General features: G+C 39.4%; 1 protein-coding gene across 1 annotated transcript in view; it reads left to right on the top strand.

The window, feature by feature from the left end:
- Rbcn-3B (WD repeat-containing protein Rbcn-3B) overlaps positions 1 to 25,525 on the top strand; it is a 94,496-nt gene that overhangs the window by 10,505 nt on the left and 58,466 nt on the right. The window contains exons 7-14 of the mRNA XM_080272021.1: positions 6,641 to 6,664; positions 17,174 to 17,264; positions 17,902 to 17,994; positions 19,805 to 19,949; positions 21,592 to 21,765; positions 22,826 to 23,046; positions 24,134 to 24,329; positions 24,872 to 25,062. Coding sequence (XP_080128147.1) covers positions 6,641 to 6,664; positions 17,174 to 17,264; positions 17,902 to 17,994; positions 19,805 to 19,949; positions 21,592 to 21,765; positions 22,826 to 23,046; positions 24,134 to 24,329; positions 24,872 to 25,062 — 1,135 coding nt within the window. The remainder of the gene's footprint in view (positions 1 to 6,640; positions 6,665 to 17,173; positions 17,265 to 17,901; positions 17,995 to 19,804; positions 19,950 to 21,591; positions 21,766 to 22,825; positions 23,047 to 24,133; positions 24,330 to 24,871; positions 25,063 to 25,525) is intronic.

Below are 25,525 nucleotides of genomic sequence, written 5' to 3'. Positions count from 1 at the left end.
ACTGGGTGTCAGTCAGAACTGCACTTGTTTTCGTGCGACAGTTTGAAGTGGCTGCCACTTTATATCATCACCAAAAGCTAGGGAGGGACTCCCGCCAGCTGAGCCAACCATACCTCAGTGGTCTTTATGACTGCCTGGTGTAAGACGATCTTTTCTTAACCATTCTTGTCCGATTCCGTTCCCGCCTCATGTGGACTTTTGCCTCATCCACCCCTGCCAAGCCTTCTTCCAAGGATACTAGGAAAGGACACAGTGATAGTGCCATACAGTGTGCCTTGGACACCAGTGTGTCTAATTTATCTAGTAATGGAGAAGTTATCACATTGAGAACAAAGCCATAGTTGGGGCTGCGGGCAGACACATGAACACATCCTGTTCTTGCTTTAAAAATTAGTCCTTATCCTCATGTCATTACTCATCGATACAATGACGTACAGACCTTGAGATACTGTACTTTCATTTGCGAGAAGAAGAGTTGGTGAGTAGTAGTGTCATTAATTTGTTTCTCTAACTGCTATAGTTTCTGAGATATTAAGGTTTGAAAACAGGCTATCTGTCTATCTATCTATTGCCAGACACCATAATCCCATAAGGGGTGGCCATTTGACTTTGAGTTATTTGTTTTACGGGGAGGGGCGCTAACCCTCCACCAACCCACTTGTTGACACGTAGGGAGCACATATGGTTATGGTTACCACCCAGCGCTATAAATGGTTTCTTGGCTTACAGGAAACCATTTGGCTTGTCACTCAGTGTAAAGCCACCTGTAATGGAAAGAAAACAGGCTATTTTCTGAAAAATGCCTGTAGTGGGAGAACAACGGCGCTATAAATAGCTTGGCGTGGAAGGGTTAATACAACTTGAAGATTTGCCACAAAAAGTCTCACAAATCCTGTGAGGTTACAGTCCTTCTTAGTGTTTATATTGTTATTATTTTTTTTTTTATATTGGCATAAACTTCATATAAATCGCACAACATAACAGTTACGTACCAGATGCAGAAATAAACTGGAGAGGAAGTGTTAAAGAGCCTCCAAAGTTAACATGCATACAGCATAATCCTATGACTGCATTGTTAATTCCCAGGATCTTGTAATGTTTTGTAGACTATTTAAATGCACTGCTGTATATGCACATGCACTTTTTATTTGATGTAGAGGCACTCCAAAAAATATCCTTACTTTTTCCATCCTACTGTTTGAAACAGTAGACAAAACATTTGAAGATAATCTGCAGTTCCTTATGTTTGTATATAACTGTGAGTTTTTTTTATAGGACATACAGAAGGAAATTTATCTGACTTGAAAAACACTTATTATTCACAAATACATTTGTCTTATGAATAAACATAGAAAGCAGCATTGCTCATTGTGAAGCCTTCAATCACCCAGGTAAAGATATATTTTGGAGTAACTTAGCCTTGATGAATAGCTCTCTCTTGCATGTGTTGGTTTTCCCAGCCACTTGCCTTGTCCTTATCTGTAACACTTAGATGCCTTGCCCTTCTTTTATCTTTATTTTTATTTATTTTTGTTTGTAGTTTGTTTTTATCACTGTTGTTTTACATAAGTTACTTTGGTTAGATTTTTTTTTTTTTTTATCATGTTTATGTTTATTATGTCACCAGTTCAGCTGATTTTTTTTTTTTTTTTTTAATTCCCATTTTTTTAATGGTTTAATGTTCTGAGTATGGGTAGATTTTTTTTTTTTTTTATGCCTCCATCTTTGAGCTGTTTAACTTTTAACCCCTACACCGCGGGCTTGTTTACCAATTACTTGCGTGTGCCGCGGGGTTATTTGGGCTCCGACAGACTCTCAAAAAATATTTGCCAAAAATCAGTTATTAGTCCTAGAATAATAAAATTACATATGCTTATGGCACATACCTTCAGCTTTCTCCTGGAATGATTGTTGAGCCTTCGTCGGTTACCGTAGGACTTGTGGAGACCTCTGAAGTAGGGTAACGAAGTCTCCACTTTACACTTCCCAACAACCCGTAATATGATTACCACAGCCAGATACAAACACTATAAACACTATTCTACAATTTTCAAGTAGTTTGGGATCCATACTAAAAAAAAAAAAAACACTGTGAAAGCAATGGAAATTACGAGCGCGTCTGATCGTCGCACTGGCACTAGTTCGCTCATGGTAGTCTGTCATTTATTATTCATAAAACCCCTCACACTTTATATTTCTATTACTATATAACACTTATATATATCTACAGTCTTTATCCATAAGTTTCCTTCAGTAGTATTAGTTTATTGTCACTGTAGGGATTCAATTTCTTTCAGTAAAATACGTAGCATTCACTTTCTCGTCCTGTACAGTATACTGGCATTGAGAGTGAATGTCACTTTCATCTTCACTCTCATAACTTATAGCATTCAGACATGCTAGAGTGAAACTCACTTTCATTACTCCTAGGGTATATACTCATATTCTTATAATACTACTCATTTACATTTCTATTTACGATCTCTATTTTATTTACGTTATTTACATTTCTATTTTATTTACAGTGTTATGCACTGTCACTTGAAATAACTTATAAAACTATTTTCCATTGTTCACGTATATTTACATTCATTACTTTCACTTGCTGTTTACACATTATTTACAATTCCACTTGCACTGTTTTACTCAACAGAAAGATCGTAGTCACTCTTTTATCAATTGTCAGCCCTTTACCTCTTTCCACACGAGGTTTAGTAGGGGGTAAAGGTCACAGAGCCATTTGCATGGGGGTGAAAAAAGGCCTTGAAGTCAGCAAGATGAAACATACGTCCTCTCACTTCGGAAGATGACAGTACACTGATAACGCAGGGGCAGCCTAGAGGCCTGCTTTAGGGGTTATTCAGAGTTACCAATATTACTTCTTGAAACAGCTAAGTCTAGCACTGATATGATTGGCAGGAAATCTAGACAATACATTATAAATTTGGTAGTTCCAGGTGAATGTAAATATCATTTAGGGTTCTCCCTTCCCTCCTTACAGGTATATTTATTACGAAAATAGATTAGAGGCCTACTTAGGAGATATATAATCAGAGCTACCAATGTTAAATCTTGAAACAGCTTTGTGTAGCACTGATATGATTGGCAGGAAATCTAGACAATACATTATAAATTAGGTAGTTCCAGGTGAATGTAAATATCACTTAGGCCTCTCCCTTCTCTCCTTACATGTATATTTATTACGAAAATAGATTATACGGCATATTTCAAGTGGAAAAAAACAGCGAAAATTAGCGAACGAGTGCACGTGAGGTGTTGTCAGGTGATAATTAGCCAATTCCAGGTGTATGGCACTCTCACTTACCTGATTTCTTTCTTGTATATATTATTTGGTATAAGAATACGACATAGGGCTTATTTCAATGGATGAAATCAGTGAAAAATTCCAGGGATGATTTACTTAGCGTAGCATGGCCGGGCAGGCGAGAGGATAGGGTAATGGAGGGGGGGTAGGGAGGGGAGTCAAGAACAGGGAGAAATGGCTAAATTGTCAACAATGGATGGGAGTACAGATGAGATTAGGAGTGCTGACTAGTGTTGGACATTGTCAGAACTGATAGATGATACAAGCCCCCACTTGAAAGCCCGGGTGAATTCAAAATAACACAGAATCACAAAAGCGACGCCCCGCGGTATGATCCCTTGCTCCCAAGCGTCACGAAAGTGACGCCCCGCGGTTAAGGGGTTAAATATGATGAGGTCATGTTATTTTTGTTACCCCCAGTTGATTTTGTTGGGCTTAAGAGAGTTTTCAAACAGGATAGATATAACCTTCATTAACCCATTCACTAGAAGTCTCCTTTGATGTGAACGTAATTATCTGGAGGCCGCAATAATACTGTAATACAGATGTTACTTTACTTTAAGAGTTATTATAGCAATTTGAGGTATTTCTAGTTTAATATTTGTCCACCTTTTCTGATATGTTCCTGTTCTGTATTTGTTTTTTGTGGAGATTTTACATGTTTATTTAACGTAATGCCTTTAGTTAAGCGGGAGCTTCAGTCTTTTTGTAGTATCAGTATTTGTATTATCTTGATTTTTTGCAGTTGTATCTGATGTTTAGCTTCCCCCCAAATAACTCTCAAGGATATCAGTGTGTTGATAAGATTATCCCCCCACTGTCTTCTTAAAATCCTCACATTTTCCAGCCAATAGATGCTTTCCTATGTTCTTCTTGTTTTTAGTTTCTTTTCCACCTTATACAGCACGGTACTCTCACATAAATACAATCTGTGATATTACTCCTCATTCTCTCTTTTCACACCGTCCTCGTTAGTACTGTTATAAAGTACTGTACATAATTATTTTTATGGTAAATCCTGTTTTAATGAAATGATGATAAACTGATTTCTTTGCATAAAGTTCATACATCCATGCCAGTTATCCTCAAAATGTCTCTGCAGCAATGGAGGTCTGATTATTCAGAATCTAATTATTGTTTTAAGAAGGTTCATTAGGCAGCATTTTCTTCAATTTAACTCTTAAGCTAAGCTGTGCTTACATTTTTACTAAGTTTCTATTTTTATGATTGTGTTGTATCATTTACTCACGTTTTGGAATATTCTGGTTACCATCATCATCATCATCATCCAATCCTACATTGCCCCATGAGGAGCATAGGAGCCCGGGGCTAGGCAAGTTGGTCCTGACATTTAAGATGAGAGTGACCAGCCTCACTCATCCCTGAGTGGCATTATGTGAGCAATAACCCCAACCACTCCTTCAATATAAACCTTCACCGGCCCAGTCTGATTGGAGCGTCGCAGTTACCCACTAAACCATCAGGCGCCATAATTTGTATATATGGTTACCAACCATCATTGTAAAAGGTCTCCTGGTGTACAGGAAACCATTCGGCTTGTCACTCAGTGTAGAGTCACCCACAGGCAGAAGGAAGAGGAAAGAATGAAGGCAAGAAAGACAGAAGAGGGAGTGTAGAGTCACCTATAGTCAGAAGGACAAGGAAAGAATAAAGGAAAGAAAGACAGAAGAGGAAGGAAAGAAAGGAGGGAGGAGAGGAAAGGGCAGACATCTGAGAGCAACACTACATCGAGTGAGTGGAAGGTGAGCGACCCCACTTACCACATCTGGTTACCACAAATAGTAAAAATCAGTATGGTACATAACACCAGTAGCTGGTACAACAGACCTTCATCATAAGTGGATACAATCATTTTTTAACTCTACTCCCTTTTTATATAGAAACTGTAAAACTGAGCCCCTGCATTCCATTATAATAAAGCCAATGTGCTAAGCAGATTTCTAACATGACTACCACTAGATGCCACCTTGTCTACTGATAGGTTATCTGAGGACATGCCCTGTTATGCAAAAGTAAAGCGGATGTACAGTAAAACACTGGCACTAGAGAAATTCAAGGCAACAAGTAATGTCCTAAATTACATCATTTTGTGGCTGATTGAAATGGCTTGAAGTTTTCTGCCATCATAAATCTATGTTTGAAGTGATATTGCCTCATACGTGATAAGTGGAGCAGGTTTTGATTGTCCACCCAAGAAGGAAATTTATTTTTAGTTTTTGTTGTATACCTAAGAGGAAAATTTATTTTAGGTTTTGGTTGGCTACCTGATAAGAATATTTATTATACTGATATGCTTTCTGGTAAACTGCATACTTTTACTTGAATATGCAATAACAGAAAATGTGATATACATTACTGTATTGCATTATGTTCATAGACAATCTACACCAGATTCAATACAGGATGCACATACTTCAGACCAAACTCCATGAATAGGTTTGTTAATTATGTATACATGACAATGAATGGGAGAACAAAAATGTTTCGGAAGAACCTTCAGAATAATCAGGTTCTGGGTCATTGGAGGTCTGATTACCTGCTTACTGTACGTGGAAGAATATCAGTTCTTTCAGTATCATGGTGTCTTGTACTGTATATTATTTGCATCACTGCAGGATGGTGTTATTCAGTTTAGATGGGTCTTTTCATTGTGATGTGGTTACTGAAACCTCTCCAGTTTGGAAAGATCCTCCTAAGTTGGTAATCATCTAGGAGATGGTAAGAATAACAAAAATAAAGGAATCATTGTATTGGTGGTGTCTAAGAAATTGGCAAATACAGTATGGCAGCAGTGGATTGTTTTGAATATAAGTGGCTTAAAAGACCTTGGGAACAAATTTGTAGGTAAGTGGAATATGACATCAGTTCTGAGAGCTGTTTAATCTTTCCGTATAAAATGAGCCTATTGCAGGCCACTGAATCCTGTTTCATTTATAACTTTCAGTTTATTGAGAAGTTAGCCTAATTGATTGTTGGAGTACATAGGAATTTCTTGTAGGAATTGCTACATGCTACAATAATGTAGCACACACAGATGTGTGATCACACTGGCATGTTAACTCCTTCATCCCAAGAACTCTTTTCTAAGATGAAAAAAATACAAAGTATGTTCTCAGGCTAAAGAGGTTAATCCCTTTAGTCTGAGTGATCTACCAAAGTAAATACGAAAATTTGGCTTGTTGCATTAAAATACAAAGTAGTCGTCCCTTGGACTGAAGGGGTTAATTATTTGCAGTAACCTGGTATTGGAAGTATACCTTTGTAGATGACTCACATGCCATCAACTTTTTACAGGTGTTTGAGGGGCAAGGCTGTTAGGTCAGTAGTCCACACACTCAAGTCACTCTCTGTTACCCTTGTTTGTTTAATGCTTGTGGTGTTTGTGTGTTGTTTGCATTCTTTGGTTACTTCCATGGCTTTGTGTTACTCTGGGTATGTGTCGGCTAATGCTGTATATATATATATATTTATGGTATGTTTTCTGTTTTGTGAATGTCCTTTTTTTCCCATTCTATTTTACACACCCACCGTATGGTTCTGTGTTAAACTGCTTTGTATGAAGCTGGGATCGCAGAGTTTTGATTCTGGTGTGATAATTAAAGCATTACGGTATTTAATTATTGTAATTTTGTTTTGTTTGTTCATGGGATTTTCTCAGTACACACACTTATGATGCATTACACCTCATTTTCTTAGTATAGACTTATTTCACTGAGTATATTTTTACCTTGTCACACACACACAAACACATGCACATCTTATTCCACACACATATTGCACCCTGTTTGCCTGAGCTCCTCCTAAGCTATGGGTTATACAGTTCTCCTCCATTTCAGATTTTTCTTATGATAAATAATCTTAAATGTCAGGACCAACTGCTTAGCCCCGGGCTCCTACGCTCGTCATGGGGCAATGTAGGATTGGATGATGGATGGATGGATGGATAAATAAATAATTATTTCACATATGTCTATCTATCTATCTATCTATCTAAAACAGGTCTGGACTCTGTTGAAAGTTGTATGCAGGGCCACTTTTTTTTTTTTTTTTTTCTCCAGTGAAAAATGTTTTTGTATATACAGTCCTTTCGGATAAAAGGGAAAGAATGTAGCATACCCATGTCTTCCCTTTATGTCATGGAATCTACCAAAAGCAGCAGTGACTATGAAGAAAGTACCCATTGTGCTGGAGGAGTAATTGGAAATTATTACTTGACCCTTATATGTTAGCATAATCTTGGACCCCTTTAAAGGGATAAAATGAGACCAGCTTATACTAGTTTTGCAATTTCTTAACCTTTTTGTGCTAGAGGTCTCTTCTAGGCCTGACAAAATCTTTTGGCAGAAACAGATTGAGATTATAAATGTCATGTTGTCAAGGGATTTATTACTTCCTGTAGGTGGAATGTGAGAAATGGTACTGCCTACATTTTCCTTGGTTGTTTAAAAGGTGACTCAGATGAGTTGGAGTGGAGAGCCAGAACTCCATACTCTGTGTTGTATTATAGGGTTATGACTACATTTGCCCAATTCTTGTGTTGCAAGGAATCTTCTGCCTCCTGTGAGAGAGGCAAGGGATATTGTATTTTGGAATGTTCAGTCTCCTCTGTTGTTATGTCCAAAGCTATCATAAAGCCTTGTTTTCTCACCCCTCCCTATGTAAACATGGGAAATTTGCATTAGGGTGTGGTTGAAGAGGGTAATGATATCAGTTTATTGACAGTCCCCAGGAATGGAAGAGGACAAATGTGGTACCAATTTACAAGGGAGAGAACAAGGAAGTACCCCAGAATTACAGACCAGTGTCCCTGACTAGCATGGTTGCAAAACTGTGCAAGAGAATCCCAAAAGACAGATGAATGAAATATCTGGAGAAGATGGACATTTTGGCAGAAGTCATTTTGGATTCAGAAGTGGAAGGTCGTGTGTTTCCAACTTGATGAGCTTCTACTCAAGGGCGATAGTCATGCCACAGGAGTGAGATAGTTGGGTGGATTGTGTGCATTTAGATTTGGAGAAAGCCTTTGACAAGGTACCCCACAAGTGATGAGTGTGGAAATTGGAATACATAGGAGGACTGAAAGGGAACTTCTCAGAATGGATGAGAGACTTCTTGAAAGACAGACAAATGAGGACACTAATAAAAGACAGGATGTCTGGATGGAGAGAAGTATCAAGTGGAGTCCCAAAGGGCTCAGTGTTAGCTCCCGTAATGTTCTGATTTATGTAAATATGGTTCGTTCGTTCGTTTAAATTCATGGCTGGCTTTGTGGTGTGTATGAACAATATGGTAGATGGAGTAAATAGTTATGCAAGTCTGTTTGCTGACAATGTGAAGATCATGAGGAGAGTAAAAGTTGAAGAAGACTGTAAAATGTTGCAGGAGGACCTGGATAGAATTCACGATTGGAGCCGGATGTGGGAAATGAAATTCAACGCAAAAAATGTAAAATTTTGGGAATCGGTAAAAGCACCAAGAGACCATCACTGAATTATTTGATGGGTAATGAACCAGTCACAAAAATGAGAGAAGAGAAGGACTTGGGAGTGCTTGTCCAGGGTAATTTGTTGCCTGAAAAACACATTAACAAGATAGTTAGAGAGACAAATAGTCTCTTGACTAACATAAGAGTAGCATTTCATTACATGGATGAGGAGATGATGGAAAAGTTGATGATCCGCCCCAGGTTGGAATATGTGGCAGTAGTGTGGTCCCCACATAAAAAGAAAGATATAAACAAGATTGAGAGAATAGAAAGAACAGCAACCAAGATGGTCCCTAGCCTGGCAGATCTGTCATACAGGGAAAGGCTGGAAAAACTGGCCCTGCCTTCCATAGAAGAAAGGAGAGAGAGGGGTGACATGATTGCAGTGTTCAGGGCCAGGATGGGAGTAGAAAAAATTGACGGAGAAGATCTGTTTGTATGGGATGGGAGAGTAACAAGAGGACACAGAATGAAACATAAAAGCCAAGTTGCTTGAAGGATGTCAAGAAATATAGTTTTCCATATAGATCCATAGACCTGTGGAATAGCCTGGACAAAGAGGTTGTCTGGTCTAAAAACTTAAACGAATTCAAAGCAAACTTTTACTCACTGAGAAACGGAGATGGGACCCCACGAGCGTAGCTCATTTCCTGTGTATCACAACTAGGTAAAAACAACTAGGTAAATACACACACACACACACACACACACACACACACACACACACACACACGTTCTCGCTTGCCATCTGGTAGACGGGAGTTCGCGCCTCGCTCAGGTTGCGAAAAGTTTCACTGACAAAGTGGGTGGTTACTGTCCCCCCTTGAGCAAGGGGATGGGTGTGTGCATGTATGAAGGTCACAGCCTTGCCCTTAGATCGGACTATATGAGCTCATCTCCCTTGTAGGAGGGTAAAAGCTAATAATCATGACCATCAAGTGATCCTGACTGTCCCAGTGAATTACACACACACACACACACACACTCACACACACACACACACACACACACACACACACACACACACACACACACACACACACACACCTCTCTGCAGCTTTAGCATGAGAGGGATGTTGGACTGTAGATGTCTTTTCATTTTCATTTTTACTGACTTAAAGCTTTCATGTGCAAGCATTTCTGAGCTCAATCCACTGAGAGTAATGCATCTTATCAATGGTAAAGCAACTTAAATCATGCTGTATGAATTCCTGTTGGTATTTCCAGTGCTTGAGCAGTTGGTCAGACAGGGGACCCATATCTTTGTCATTTCCCTAACTTCGTTTGAAGTTGATGGCTTTTCAGAGAGAATGGCATTGGTTGTTTCAGTAATAGTTTTATTATATGCTGCCTTCTCCTTTGCTTCACTCTTTGTGAATTAATTATTGCTTCACTTTCTGGAAATCATTTTACAACTTCCCGAAAGTATCTGATGATCCCAGGGGAGTCATGACCTCCCAGTATGAAAACTTCAGTTCTGTGTGAACTTATGATTGTTTCAGCTATTAAGCTTCCCAGTTTGCTTCACTGGAACTGTGATGTTATAGTTAGAGAATTATGTCTTCTTTGTATGGGTTAGGGTAGGTTATGGTGGAATTTAGTTTGTGAGAGGTGGAGGTAGGAATCTTGTAAGGAGTGTGTTGCAGTTGAAAGGGAGAAGGCAGAGAGGTTGTGAATGGGCCAAGAAAGACTATTATATTTTGTAATGAGGCAGATTATGTGAAGTATTCAGTTGTGCAAATTGTTTTTATTAATTAATATTTATCCATGTTACTGTACCTCACTGTTATGAGAAGCATTTGTGTTGTGTTTCTAAAAGTATTCCCTATCAGCTCCTTCACTACAAAGGTGTCATTTTTATTTCATTCTTGCCATTTTCAGGTGATTTTACATATTTTTAGGAGAGATTTTTCAAGGTGGACAGGTTACATATTGGCTCTGTTAACCTGACAGGGTTCCCACTGCCGCTGGAAAACCTGGAAAACTGAAAAAAAATTTCCAGTCAGGGAAAAGTCAGGGAATTTTATAATTTTTAAAAATATCATGGAAAAGTCAGGGAAATTTTGGGTGAAAATTGAGGTTTATGCTAAGGTGCATTTTTTATTATTTTGTTCCATGTGTACAAGTTAGGATTAATTGTAAACTGAATGGCTGTGGCAGCTTCACTCCTCAGTAATGAACAAATTAGGGTCATTTTTGCTAATCAATTTTGAATCTTTTAGTCATGTTACCCATCAAAAATTTAAAAAAAGACAGCACAAAGAGGATGTTACCCTGGAAATCTTGTATCATTTTAGAAACAATCAAGTATTCTTTGCTGTAAAGGATATCTTTATTTTTATTCATCAGTATCTCTACAGTTTTGGCTCTGATTCGAGGCTTGTTGGTGTGGCTGGAAGGGGAGATTTTACTCTTGGGTAATGTGGGAAATTAAAGAAGTACACTAATGTGTAAACCACTATAGATGTAAAAATGTACTCAAGAGTATTTGGAGGCCACAGTAAAAAAAGTGTAAGATTACACTTGAAAATTTACTCAGCAAAGTATGAAAATATACCTGGAATTTTGTCAAAATTCCGGGAAAAGTCAGGGAAATTTTTGCTGACCAGAGAGTGGGAACCCTGCCTCATTATTGCTTGAGGCCCTTCCTTAAGTTGACAATAATTGTCTGGCGGCAGCATGTTATTAAAAAAATATAAAAGGTGTAGTGACGGGGTGAATATCAAAATTTTTACATAAAGCAGTAGATCCCAGTACAGCACACCCTTGTTTTATGATGAGGATGTTTTTGAAAAAAATTCATCACAGGACGGTTTATTGTATATTATCATTTATAACATGGATTCAGTGGGGCTACATTTTTTGGCTAATAAAGTATAACAGCAAGTATCCAACTCACCTGAACTGGTAGTTATTTTTTTCGCTGCACTTCACCTACTGCCTGAACTCTAGCACCACACTTGTTTCATTAGTGACACTAACATTTCTGATAATGATGAATGCAAAGGCCATTTTCTACCAAACAGATGGCTGTAGACGTGCGTATGAGCAATCATATAAGTGAAATAGCGACTATGCATCACTCAGTGAGGCTTTGTACGGGCTCCTAATGATCATAGAAGCACAATTTCTATCGTTTATCAAAAAAAGATCCCAAATTTTTCATCACATCAGTGATTCATTGTATACCGGTTCATCGTATAATGGGGGTCTGCTGTACACCGTATTGTTTATCACTGTGTAGATCTGGGTTGTTTGTGTAAGTGTGAATTTGTGTAGAAGTTGGAGGTGTACAGTTATAGTCTTGTTATATGTTGTCTTGGTGTTCCCAGTCTCCCCCAATACTGACTTCTTCAGCAGCAAGAAGTCATTTTAGCTTGATTTTTACTGCTACTAGCTCTTTTAATTCAGCTTAGGAGAGCAGTCAAGTAGTGAAGGGCTTAATAAAGGCTGTCACTATCCCCTGCAGTTTGAAAATGTTATCTGGAACTCAGCAAAACTATCTAGAGATGGCAGGAATGATAATGATTTGAACCAAAATAAAGGTCCTCTGACTGAAGTAGTTAATTCTGTCAGCCTGAGTGTCCTTTTTTTTTTAAATCAGCTGATTTAATTAAGTTTAGGAGATACTCATCTATTTATAGGGGTAAATATACCCTTTATTACCTGTCACTTCTCATGTGCTTCTCTAAGCTGAATAAGATTGGCTGGTAATAGTTAAAATGAAAGCTAAGTGATCCTCAGGCTGAAAGGGTCAAAACAGTAAAGTGCGCTTTGTGAGCGCGTGACGAGGGAGCAAGTGCTTGTACATGCGCCTATCATCATAATTTAATCGTGGTGTAAGCTTTCAGCATTTATGGTGAAGTAATTGAACATTAACAGAAGAATAATTGACCCAGAATATTTACTTTCTCACGTTTTCTCTCTGGATGTGCATATAGTGAGGTGCTGTAACATTTATCACCCGCGCAGTGTTCAGTTCTCTGCTCCTGACTTGCCGTTTCAACGAACTGCGTTGGTAAATGCGTGACTATTGATTGAATGATATAACCCAGAAATGGATTGATTACCCTTGCTGATTTAACCCCCAAAACATAGAAAAATTATCATGTAAAACTATGAGCATAATGCCCAATATTTTAATTGTTAGAATTCATGCAAGAAAACTTGGTGTTACAACAGGAAATCTTTTTCAGTTCGATTTCATAGTGGAGCTTGTCATTTGAAACCCTCGGTTCTTTCCCTTGAAAAGCTGGGATTCCAAGGAGTTTCTTTGGTCTCGTGAGTAAATATATAGCTAAAAACAAAATTTATTGAATGTACAGTATCTGCCACCTGCTGAAAGCATCTCTTCTCTATCTCACATAGCAGAAAAGTTATAAGCCTCTGAAAACCATCGCGGTTGGGCCGGGTCATGTCAGGCTGCTCATTTCTCAGCTGAACATGGAGTAAACATTGCCGTTCTCACTGTGCTCATTGGCTTATAATCAGTAGTTGTATTTACTACAGTTTAAATTTTTTACATAACCCTAGTTTGTAAGAATACATAAATGAATTACTTTTTTATTTATTTTGCTGTATGTTTTTTTTCTTTAATTTAGTATCAGTTTGTTATTTTATTACTCATTCTTTGAATGGATTTCCTTCTGTTGTAACGCATCTGGTATGTAGTTTGATTGTTTTTTTATACTGAAGTCTGGTCACTTTCAGGTGATCATTGTCTAGCTAGGAGAGGCCATTCATATTGAAGTGTTTAGAAACTGTCTTCGTTAATCCTTTCAGTTCCTAAGACCCATTCCATGTTAAATAAAGTAATTTGGCAAGAACAAGAATAAGATACATAAAGTGGCCATCACCATAATGAATCGGTTAATAAACTGATACAGTATAATACAATATATTCATTTACAACACTGTTGTAAGTTATTTCAGTGGGCTTTTAGAATGCAGGCTTAGTATTTCAGGGTTTAAATCTAAGAAGTGATTGATGCCCTTACACATCTGTAATACTGTCCTTGGGAAAATGACCAGTCACTTTCACCTTAAATGTCTGGACTGAGTAGTTAAGCGCTAGGTCAGTGTGCTGTTGATGGGGTAGTAAGTAGAACAGTTGACAGATGCCTCAGTAACATAGTGTCAGAGTCAGGTTGAAAGAAGCCATGTGCCAATGCCCCACAATTTGATTCCAAGAGGTGATTAAAAGTTTTCATCATTCTATCCATTACCCAATCCTATATTGCCCTATCAAGAGCATAGGGGCCAGGGATAGGTTACTGAATTCAGATATTTCAAGGGTGAATGAGCAGTAGCTTAGCCCTTAGTGGCATTATGTGAATGATTAACCTCAACAACCATTAGGACTCAGACCTATTAGGACATGAGTGATTAGCCTCAACCACCAGGCATGTAGAGTAGTTTCTTATGGCTTAACTGAAATGAACCATGGTTGCCAAGCGTTTAGGCTTTAGTTGATTAAGATCAGCATAGAGAGGTGTCTCTGTAGAACATGGGTTAATCCCTGCAGACTGGAATATCTCTTTCATTTTATGCTTGCTAATACTAAACAGTTTATTCAGCTCAGGGGAAATATCTTTTAACTAAAAGGATTTATGTTCCATGCCCATGCCAAATTCTTGCTTGTGCAGGTGGGGGTTTGCATCACCATAACTCATGGCACCACTGGCTGTGGGTGTATGTGGGTGAGACCTGTGGGTTACAGTGATACAGAACTCCCACCCACTCCAGCAAGTACTTGGTGTGAATGCTGCCTTTGACATTAGTTATAATTCTTTCAGTACTATAGGTCTTCCTAAGCTGAATAAGATTATCTGGGAGTTGCAAGAATTATATAATAAAGTGCCATTGTATTGAAGGTGGTTAATGCAAATAGTGACAGATGACCAGAGGGAAGCATTGAGGTACTGTACTGTGTTTTTATTGCTGCCTCCCTGATAGGCTTCTGGATATAGGGATCAGGAAATAATAGCTTAATAATGTATTGTGATCACGGCACTTACAAATACTGTAGATGTAATTCTCTCTCTCTCTCTCTCATAATATTACTTCTTATCCTGCAGGTTGTATTGTGTAATGAAAATGTTAATGCCAGAGTCCTATGTTAGCATTCATTCATTATTCATTCAGTCACTTTTATACCCTTGCTAACATCAGACACCTTACTTCAATGTAGGAGAGATTTTTTGAGCCGGAGAGGTTACATATGGCTTCCAGTAACCCATTCACTCCACGATATCTCCTCTGAGTTGAATAAAATTGTCTGATGGTAGCAGGGGTAGAAGTAAAAGTTCGGGATGTCATCACACTGAAGGGTTAGGTCTTCTCAGCTTCACCCCATAGGCAGACCATCCACATTAACAAACAGATTTTTTTTTTTATTTTTTTTTATGGTTCTTATGTTCTCATTCATTCATTTATGGTTAATTATCTTCTTCCTCTTTTCCCTTCCGCTCCTCACACACTACCCTTCTTCCCACTGAATAATGTCCCCTTCCTCTTTCTGTCTCAGTTTCTTTTTCCCGTTCCTGTCTCCGTCCACTCAATTCTCTCCGTCGTTTTCTTCTTTTTCCATCTTCCTCCCTTCTTTCCCACTTTTCCCTCCCTTTCACCATCCCTTTCACTTTCTCTCCTTCCCTCCGTATTTTCTCCATTCTATCTACTTCTACTGCATACCTTCTTTTCTACCAGACCTTATATTTTTTTCACTACTATTACCACCATCGTCACTATCTTAATCCAGACCCTCACAAAAAAATGGAGTCAGTAGTTTCTAATAACAATTTACTGTACAATATATTATTTTTATTTGAACATTTTCTGGCTAGAAGTGATCAGATAAGAACCGCACATTGTGTTTGATAAGTTAAGAAAGGTTCCTATTGAACTGAATACTCTGGTGTTTTTGTTCCTTCTGTTTTCATTCTTTTGTTAACCTGGGGAGTGTATTCATTCCATTTATTTTTTATTTTTAATTATATGTATGGTACAATAGACTCTCCAAATTTGGAGGGGAAACGTTACAGAAATTCCCACAAATTGGGAATTTGAGCGAATACTGTATACTGGTCATGCCCCTGAAAGGGGTCCTGTAGTTTCAGTACAGTAAGCTCGTTATATAGTAACATTTTAGCGCTTGTTACCATGACCATTATGTATTGCTGTATGGAAAATTATATCCATTTTACTGTACTGTATGGTTAACCACCTTTATTTTGTGATGGAAATCAGAGAAAAAAATTTGCCAGAAGGATATTAATACTTTGCTTTTCACTAAGTTAATCAGCTGACCATCAAGTTTTGAAAGCTTTATTTACCTCCAGTCAGTTCACGTTAGCATGTCCTGCAACATATATTGGTACCCGTGCATATGACTTCGTTTATACACAAATATGCTTGTACAATGAAGCCAGTCATGGAACAGTGGCAATCTCCCTCATTATTTCATAATGTGTTGGTGTTCAGCAAGTGTATCTTTAATCTCAGAGACCTAGAAGGATCATCATACCTTGTGGGGTGGGGGAAGTAAGTTGAGATGGTAATGGAGTGCAAGTAAATTGTATATTTTTCACAGAAAGAGATACAGGCATGAGGAATGTTTGGTTGTTTATCATAAGTGAGTGAGATGCACACTTAGAAAAGTGTAGAGCCAAAAGCAGGCAACCAGCTATGTATGTAACACAAAGGAGGCAGGCTGGCACTTGCCTGTATGTGTATCTACGGTATGTAAGCATTAAGTGGTGCCTGATGAGTGTGGGACAGCAGAGTATGTGCTGAATGGCCTCTTTGTAAGCATCATAGCAGGTATTCAGTGTTAATCTTTTTTATTTTTTGAGGTTGAGTCATTCCCATTTTTTTCATTTAAATATAGAGGACTGTTTAATGATGCAGTGGTGGCTGCTGCATGACTAAGGCAGGTAGTGGCCCAAGCAGGACTGCAGGACAGAGGCAAGGGGAACAGGAGTGCGGGTCACTTGATAAATGCAGGAAGAGCAGTGTAGATGGGGACAGTGTGTTGCAGGAGACCCACTCAACACTTGTACACTTCTGAATGGTTCTTGAATGTTATGGAAGCTTCACTTCTCGAAGAATGGCCATCTGGTCTCCATGAATAACTGAATCTGGCAATTTTGAACCATATGAATGTGGATGGCCTCTTGTACTCTGTTATGGTGATTCCCCCATGGTGTTATTTATGTAGCAGTGCTTAGTTCTTGTTCCTTATAGGTGTACTCTGGTTTGGTAAGGGAAAGGCATCAGTTTGTTTTGGCTTCTAATGTTTTTGGTGTTTCTTTTGACAATAACCCTTTTGGTGTTCCTGCCCACAGCTGCATTGTGGAGAGCAGAGCCTTCCACAACAAGCAAGTGGAAGGTGACAACCCCATTATGTATGGCATTGTCAGGCCACAGAGTGAAGAGGTGGGTATGATGCTTTTTTCCCTCACATATATAATCGTTCTTTTAGTTGTCATCACCATTCATGTCATAATCACCATAATCATTTCTTTTGCTGTGCTCCCTCTGGGGAACCTCCAACAGGGGATGACCATACAGTAATAGAACTGTCATCATCTTGTTAATGAATGTAACTGCTCTGAAAAAGATCATGGCCTGTAACTTAGAAAGTTTTCTGTGTAAGTTTCAGGCTGTAGAAAGTACATTTATAGAGGAGCAGCAGACATAAGTACAGTATTATGGTCAGTGTTGTTGTCATTGTTATCATAATCATCAGTCATCATCATCATCAACATCTTAGCTCTGGTTTCATTTTCAAGAATGAATGTTATCTTAAAAAATAGCTTAAGGAAAACACTTAAAATCCTGGATAGTATAAACTATCAGCAGTTTGTCTTGATTGGGCTGAAACTGTTTTGTCATCACAGTAAACTGAATTTCAGTATAGTATATTGCTGTGGCAGGGGACAGGGCAATGTGGAGGTAATTTGTTTGTGGCCAACCCTTACGGGATTAAGGTGTCATGCTATAGATAGATAGTTGCAAATCATCCATTTGAAGAGTTAACATCCCTCTGACTTGCATTTTCTACCCATTACAGCAACTGGTGAATGCCCCATCCTGGCAGTTCATGACCATCCCCCTTGAGTCCGGTGCAGAGAAACTATTATTACGAGGGGACTGTGAAGGACAGGTAAGGAATGGAGGTTGCTTTTAGCCCATTCTGTGCCATGTCCATATATATATACAGACAAACATATGGACAAGCCAATAGTGCGAAATTGCCAAGTCCGTATATATGCGGACTAACTCATAGTACCCTAAATTTACCAAGTCCCTATATGTATGGACTAATTCTTAGTACCCTAAAGTGTCGAGTCCATATACTTTATGTACCGACAGAGTTTTCCTCATGTTTGCACGAAATTACTTGAGTCTGCCCTTTGTGTGTGACAGAAATTTGGATGACAAACACCCCTCCTCCCCTCCCATGCCTTGAGTCTGGGGCAAGTTTATAGTGTAATAGTGAAATATTTGGGTGTGATGGAATGAAAGAAAGAGCTATAGGAGTTGAATATAGAACTGTCAAGTAGATAAAGAGGAATACTTTGAGATGGTATGGATGTGTACAAAGAAGGCACCTAGATCAGGCTCCAAAGTTTATGGAAGTGAGATTGAGGGCAGTGTTGGTAGAGGCAAACTTCATGTGGTATGGTAGAAGAGTAGAACAGCACATTGGTGAAAGAATAGGAAGAGGAAAAGTAGTGTATGAGAGAGTGAGAGGAGGGTGTGAGAACAAGGTAACATGGATGAATTCTGTCATGGTCATCCCGTGTTCAGGGGTTTCCAGGAGGGAGCAAAGTGTTGGAGATGAAGATGATGGCACAGTGTTTACAGATAACCTGTGTTATACTGTATACTTGTATTAGAGATGTGTCCTAAATTATCACAGCTGTTTAGATATGAACTGACAAAATTAGCATTACAGGGTAACAGTGGAACTTTAAGCCCGTCAGCCAAGGTACAGTCATTACTCGTTTTACAGTGGGGTTTTGTCAGGTCATACCTTATCGTACACCGATTTTATCGTAAATTGGGAGATTGAAACCCATTATAAAAGGGGGGTTATGTTAACTAAACTTTCCAAAGTCACCTAACCAAGACTGAACCATAAATGACAACCCACCTTCATTCCTTCCTGTGTTGGTCCAAGTCGTCTCCAAGTCATCCCCCCCGAGGCTGGGGGACAGCCTGTGCTTACAGGCACTAGTGGTCAGCCTCTGAGTCAGTTCATTCCTTCCTGTGTTGGTCCAAGTCGTCTCCAAGTCATCCCCCCCGAGGCTGGGGGACAGCCTGTGCTTACAGGCACTAGTGGTCAGCCTCTGAGTCAGACAGGAACAGGTTAGGGGGAGGGGAATCCGGCCCATACCTGCACCAACCTTTGCGCTGGGACCCATACCTGCACCAACCATAGCACTGGGGCCTACACTGGCACTGACCTTACCACTGGGCACACAAATCCACAGTACTGTAGTACGATGTTTGGCTGAGAGGTGACGATAACAAGGGGGTACACATGAACAAGTTGAAAAGACAGGGCATTGAAGGGGTGGCTGGACCTAAACCATAACAATGCCTGCACGCTGGGGCCACCATCTTGCCTGAGACAAGCGATGGTCACCTTGCGTGTGCTTGATGCTTTCCAATGGCAAAATCGTCATATTGGGAAATTTAGTGTAAATCGAATTTTGGAGTGGAACTTTTCTATTATCGTTGTAATGAATTATTGTAAACCGAATCATCGTAAAACGAGTAATGACTGTACATGTTTTTTTCCTGGTTAATGCTTAACTGTTTTACTCTGTTTTGGTAAGATATTCCAAGGCAGTTAGGAATAATGGATTTTTTTTTTTTTTTTTAATTTACTGTGGATGTACTAGCACAAAAAAAAAAAAAAAAAAATTATACTGTTGGCTTAATTTGTTGTGTTCTTCCACTGTCAGATTATGCTGTGGCGACTAGCAGATGTTTCTGACAACCAGCTGCATCAGATCAACCAAGTGCGGCCCTTCCAGCCACTGCTCTTCCCCCCCACCATCTCACACTCCATGGTTAAAGCTTGGAATGCCATGACGCCTCCTCCAATAGGTCTGCAGTGATTTTCTTTCGTTTTTGGAGGCTGGTCGGCACTAAGCACCGACCAGCCTCCACAGTAAGTTTACACTAGGTAGTAGTGGGAAAAAAAGCCAGCATTAAATTTGGGAGCCTGTGATAAAACCATGGAAGGAGGCATTCTAGGTAAAAAAGTCATTTCATAGACCCCCCTAATGTGCAACCAGTCTTATCAATGGTTGTGTTACTTTTGCTTTAGGGTCAACCATGGCCATAAAAAGGCCATTTCAAAATATGATTTTCATAAAAGTCCATGAAGGAGTCAAAAGTCAAGGACAAGATATAAAACAAAAAATATTCCGTGTCCCCCAAAATAGTTGGGTGGATATCATTAGATTTGACATTGAAGGTCAAACAAGGCTGTAATAATGAATAAAGTCAGAGTTTGCCCATAGCGAAAAATGGACGTAGAGAGGTTGTTTGTGTCAAATGCAAATGTTCCAACAGTGGTCATTATCTTTATTGATAAAAATAGAGCTATACTTTTTTTAGGCATATAAGCTAGTTAAAAATGGGAGTGTTTTTGTATTTTTTTTCCTCCAGAATTTGTGATAAAATGGAAAATACAGCAAAACATGATTTACGATATTATTTTTCAGGTTTTATGGTTACATCATGAAATATTTTCTTAAAATTGATGAAAGTTTTGTTTACTTGATGCTTTTCATTAGTGATGCAAATGTCGTCCGGCCTCCAGGTTCCACATGTAAAATGTTTGGGCCCCTTATGCCGGTTTTGATTACCGGTAGGTGTTATTTGCTACCTGAGGGTCAATTTACACTGAGTGGCAAGCCATATAATTTCTTGTAACCTACTGTAAGCTACCATTTACTGTACTATCATGCATGGCAAATTTATAACTACAAGTGGAGTCTTGACGGTTTAGTGGGATCCAGTCATTTGTTTTAACCACATGTCAGTTTTATGTTTTTATGAATGATAAATGGAGTACTTTGTAAGCTCCTCTTATACTAATAGCAGTCAGAATATCATTAGCTATCAATTAAACATAGGAGAATTTATTGCTACTCTACTTTGGATTAAGTACAGTGAACCCTCTATAATTTGAATCAGTTGGGGGGAACCATATTCGAATTATCCAAAAATCCGAATTACTGGAGCTCATGCTTGCCCCTATTCCCAAATCACACCCACGCTCACTAAAACATGGCTTTTTCACAAAACATTGAACAGTACAGTATATTATTACTTTATACTCATGAGTGCACAATACAATAAATAAAAACAATGTCAAACTTTGATAATGAAGTCTTGCAACACAGCAGTAGAGTACAGTACACTTAACTGTACTGAAGGTACTGCACAGTTCTTAAAAATGACATTTATTACTACACTCATCACTACAAAAACTATTCACGTCCACTCATCACTGGAACCCTTTTCGAACTTGTCTCGCATAATTCGAATTTCTATCCTAATTAAAATTATTTGTCTGGTAGTCAAAAAAGATCCGAATTTACTGATTTCCGAATTATTCAGGTTCGAATTAGAGAGGGTTTACTGTAGTTAAAAAGAATGTCTAAAAAGGTTATGTATAGTTTGTATGTGTGTGTGTGTGTGTGTGTGTGAATATTTCCCCATGTTACTCTTTCTGCAGGTGTGCTAGACCAGTTGGAAGGAGAGCGAGGTCCCCCACGTATCACAGCCAGCCTTTTCCTGCCACTCCAAGGCCGCCTGGCTTGTGGTCGGGAGGACGGCTCCATCATACTGGTACCTGCTACTGAGGCCATCATGCTGCATCTCCTCCATGGCAAACACCACCACTACCACAGTATGTATCACACCACACTTGCACAGCATTCATCATACACCACACTTCCACGGCATTCATCATACACCACACTACCACAGCAGTTATCCTGCTCCACACTACCACAACATTTATCATTCACCAAACTACCACAGCATATATTATATACCTTTCTCTCACAGTATTTTTCATACACCAGACAACCACAGCATTTATTGTACAGTGCACTACCACAGCATTTATCCTACACCACACTACCACAGCATTTATCCTACACCACACTACCACAGCATTTATCCTATACCACACTGCCACAGCATTTATCCTACACCAAACTACCACAGCATTTATCCTACACCAAACTACCACAGCATATATCATACACCACTCTCCCACAGCATTTCTCATACACCACTCTCCCACAGCATTTCTCATACACCACACTGCCACAGCATTTCTCATATGCCACACTGCTACAGCATTTATCATACACAAAACTACCACAGCATATATCATAAACCACTTTGCCACAAGATTATCACACAGTGCACTACCACAACACATACCCTACACCACACTACCACAGCATTTATCATAGGCCACACAACCACAGTATTTGTCATACACCAAACTACCACAGCATTTATCATGCACTACTTCTACAGGAAGTACCATATCACACACCACACCACCACGGTACAGTGTGTATTGAATACCACATAGTCATGTCTCAGCAAGCTATAAGTTTACTAAAGTAGCATTGTCATCAGAGCGGATATTTAGCCTTTAGATCATTGTAGAATCCCTGCAGTAGAAGTCAAATTAGATTGTACAGAGGCCTTTCGGCATCATGATTACCCAACAATAATGGATTGGATGATTACAGAGTTGCATATTAGGTAGATATGTGGTAAATGGGTCTAATGTAAAAATAGTTTTCTGTGCCATCTAATTTATCAGGCTGGGCTTTTGACACCATGATTACTCAAGAATGATGGATAGTTACAGAGCTGGGCTATATGTAAATAGATTATAAATAGATCTAATGAAGCCCAGCATGTTCTGCCTTGCCATCCATCAGACTGGGCCCAGCCGATGGTGCTACGAGGGCACCAGGGTCGGGTGAACTGCCTGTTGTACCCCCATGGTGAGTCGTCACGCTATGACCTGGCCCACCTGGTGTCTGGGGGTATAGACTTCAGCATTAATGTGTGGGACATGTACACAGGCAACCTGGTCCATCGATTTGTTGTGCAGGCCGGCCAGGTCCTACAGCTCTTGGTCCCTCCACCCACATGCACCGTAAGCTTATTATTCACTTCCATTGATGTTTAGATAAAGTAAATAATGGGTATGGCATTTAAGTTGGTGTGGAAATCTGTGAGATCTATGTGTTCAGTAAATAATTGTATGCTCTTGTGATGGAGGAGTTGTTTTTGTTGATCAAGCCCAATCCATCTGGCTGAGCAGATCCATTAGTCACTGACAAGCAACTGCTGCTGCAGGGCTGTCCCATGCAGTGAACCAATGTTCCCTTGTGGTTGATTACTTTACTGCAGTGAGGTACTAGGAAAAATACTGAGACTTGATTCCTGGGTGGATGCTGCATTTGCATCTTCACCCAGTTAACAGGGGCACCATAGTAGGCTCCACTTCACCCTGTGATATGGTCTTATGGTTACTGCCCAGTGTTGTAAATGGTTTCCTAGGCTACAGGAAAACATTAGACTTCTCACTTAGAGTAGAGCCACCTGAAGTAGAAAGATGAACAATAAAAACTGACAGGAAGGAAAGGCAGAAGTAACAGGACAGGAGGGCAGACTCAGAAACAGAATAATAAAGATGAAGGAAGTAGGCAGCACTATATTAAGTGAGTGGATGATGGTTGCCACCACCCTCCATTTGTGATGAAGTAGTAAATGATATGATGATAGATGAGAGACTAGTGGTGGACCCTCAGAATTATGTAAAGAGTTTGTGTAAATAAGTAAAACAAAAATGTATAAGTACCTTTTGCCTTGAATGGTGACAACGTTTGGAAGTTTAACTACATTTTGTTGCCCAAATCACTGAGTACTCTGGTCATAGTAATCCTTCTGTACTTTCTCTGTCCTACTTACAGTTCTGACCAATCCAGTTTTTTATTGGGAGTTAGGGTTTGGATGATGGAATATTTGAATACTTGAAAGTTTTGTTACCTTTGTGAAGGAAAAAAGTGAAAGTATACATTCTGATATTTTGGAATGGAGAGAGAGAGAGAGTGAGAGAGAGAGAGAGAACTGGGTGGGTGAATGTACAAGTAACATTGTGTATGTACAGTACATGCATACTTATGTGTGAATGTTTGATTCTTTTAAAGAGGTCTAACCATCTTCCTCAATCACGACAGCTACGCATTCAGAACTGCATCTGTAGTGTCTCTGAGGACCACAGTGTTGCCTTGTTGAGCCTGAAGGAGTGTAAGCTGGTGTTACTGGCCTCCAAACACCTATACCCTGTCGCCTCTGTCAAGTGGCGCCCGGATCATGACTTTCTTCTGGTCGCAACGCAGGATGGATCTGTGTATGTCTGGCAAATGGAGACTGGTGAGCTGATATGAAGCATTTTTTTTTTTCCTATACAGTACTTTGCCTTTTCTGGTGTTTTTAATCTTGTTTGCTGCATAGGATAAATCTGTTTATGTCTGGCTGAAGGAAACTGATGAGCTGATGTGATGCCCGTTTTGCTTTTGTTTTGGGTGGGAATCTGGGTTGGGATGATGGTGAAAATGAAATTAATGTAATTAATCTTATTTGCCTTGCAAAATGCATCTGTTTATATCTGATGATCATGATGGTAATGGGAGTGGTGGTTGTGTAATTAAATCTTAGTTGCCACACAGGATGGGTAAGTTTCCATCTGCCTGACGGAGACCAGTGAACTGATGTAAATGCCCTTTTTTGATGTAATTATATACGGTACAGTAGTTAGTGCATGCACTTATTATGTGTAGTTAACTTACCCAAGTTGGAGTGACAGCCTTGCCATGTGGGTGGGTGTGATCCCTAGAAGTAAGTAAAGGTTTTTCAGCCATATACTACAACCAAGAGGAGTAGGTTCATATTGTCACCATTCCCTACCCTCACAGGTCACCTGGACCGTGTACTACAGGGCGTGACAGCAGAGGAGGTGCTGGGTGCGTGTGATGAGCACATGGCGGGTCACGGTGGTGGTGGGGGAGGTGGGGCTGGCTCTGAGACTGGCCTGGCCAACCCTGCTGTCCACCTTTTCAGAGGGCTCAGACACAGGAACCTGGCAGCCATCAGACACGCAGCTCAGGTATACAACACCACTCGGTTATTTCATTAGTGTGGAAGTGTTAGTGAGCCATATTTTAGGTTGCAGAAGAGGCTTCGTAGCACCTCTTTTTTTTGCTATTTATTTTCCTTACTACACCTTGGTATTCTTTTGAATATCCTTTAAATCATTTCAATTTAGACTTATTTTGCATCAGTAGCGTGTAATGTGCAGAATAAATCGCCAAAGAAGATGAGGTATGAAATCTCCAAAGGCACTTAGAATATGGCCCATAATTGCTATACTTACACATGGAGAGTGGTATGAGAAAGGAGTGAACAGCCATATTCCATAACCTCTTAACTATAACATCTTATCATTTTAATCTTTCTTCAGATATAGATACGCTATATATATCATGCAATTAATGGGAAATTATTCAAACTGTTGGGTTTGGATTTTGGCTTCATTAACCCCTCCATCGCAGGAGGTCATTTGAGAATGA

Source organism: Coenobita brevimanus, chromosome 49, assembly GCF_032717465.1.
Source record: "Coenobita brevimanus isolate Jiangsu-jjx chromosome 49, ASM3271746v2, whole genome shotgun sequence".
NCBI lineage: Eukaryota > Metazoa > Arthropoda > Malacostraca > Decapoda > Coenobitidae > Coenobita > Coenobita brevimanus.
Note: the sequence above shows the minus strand (reverse complement) of the source record. Positions and strands in the feature narration are given on the sequence as shown.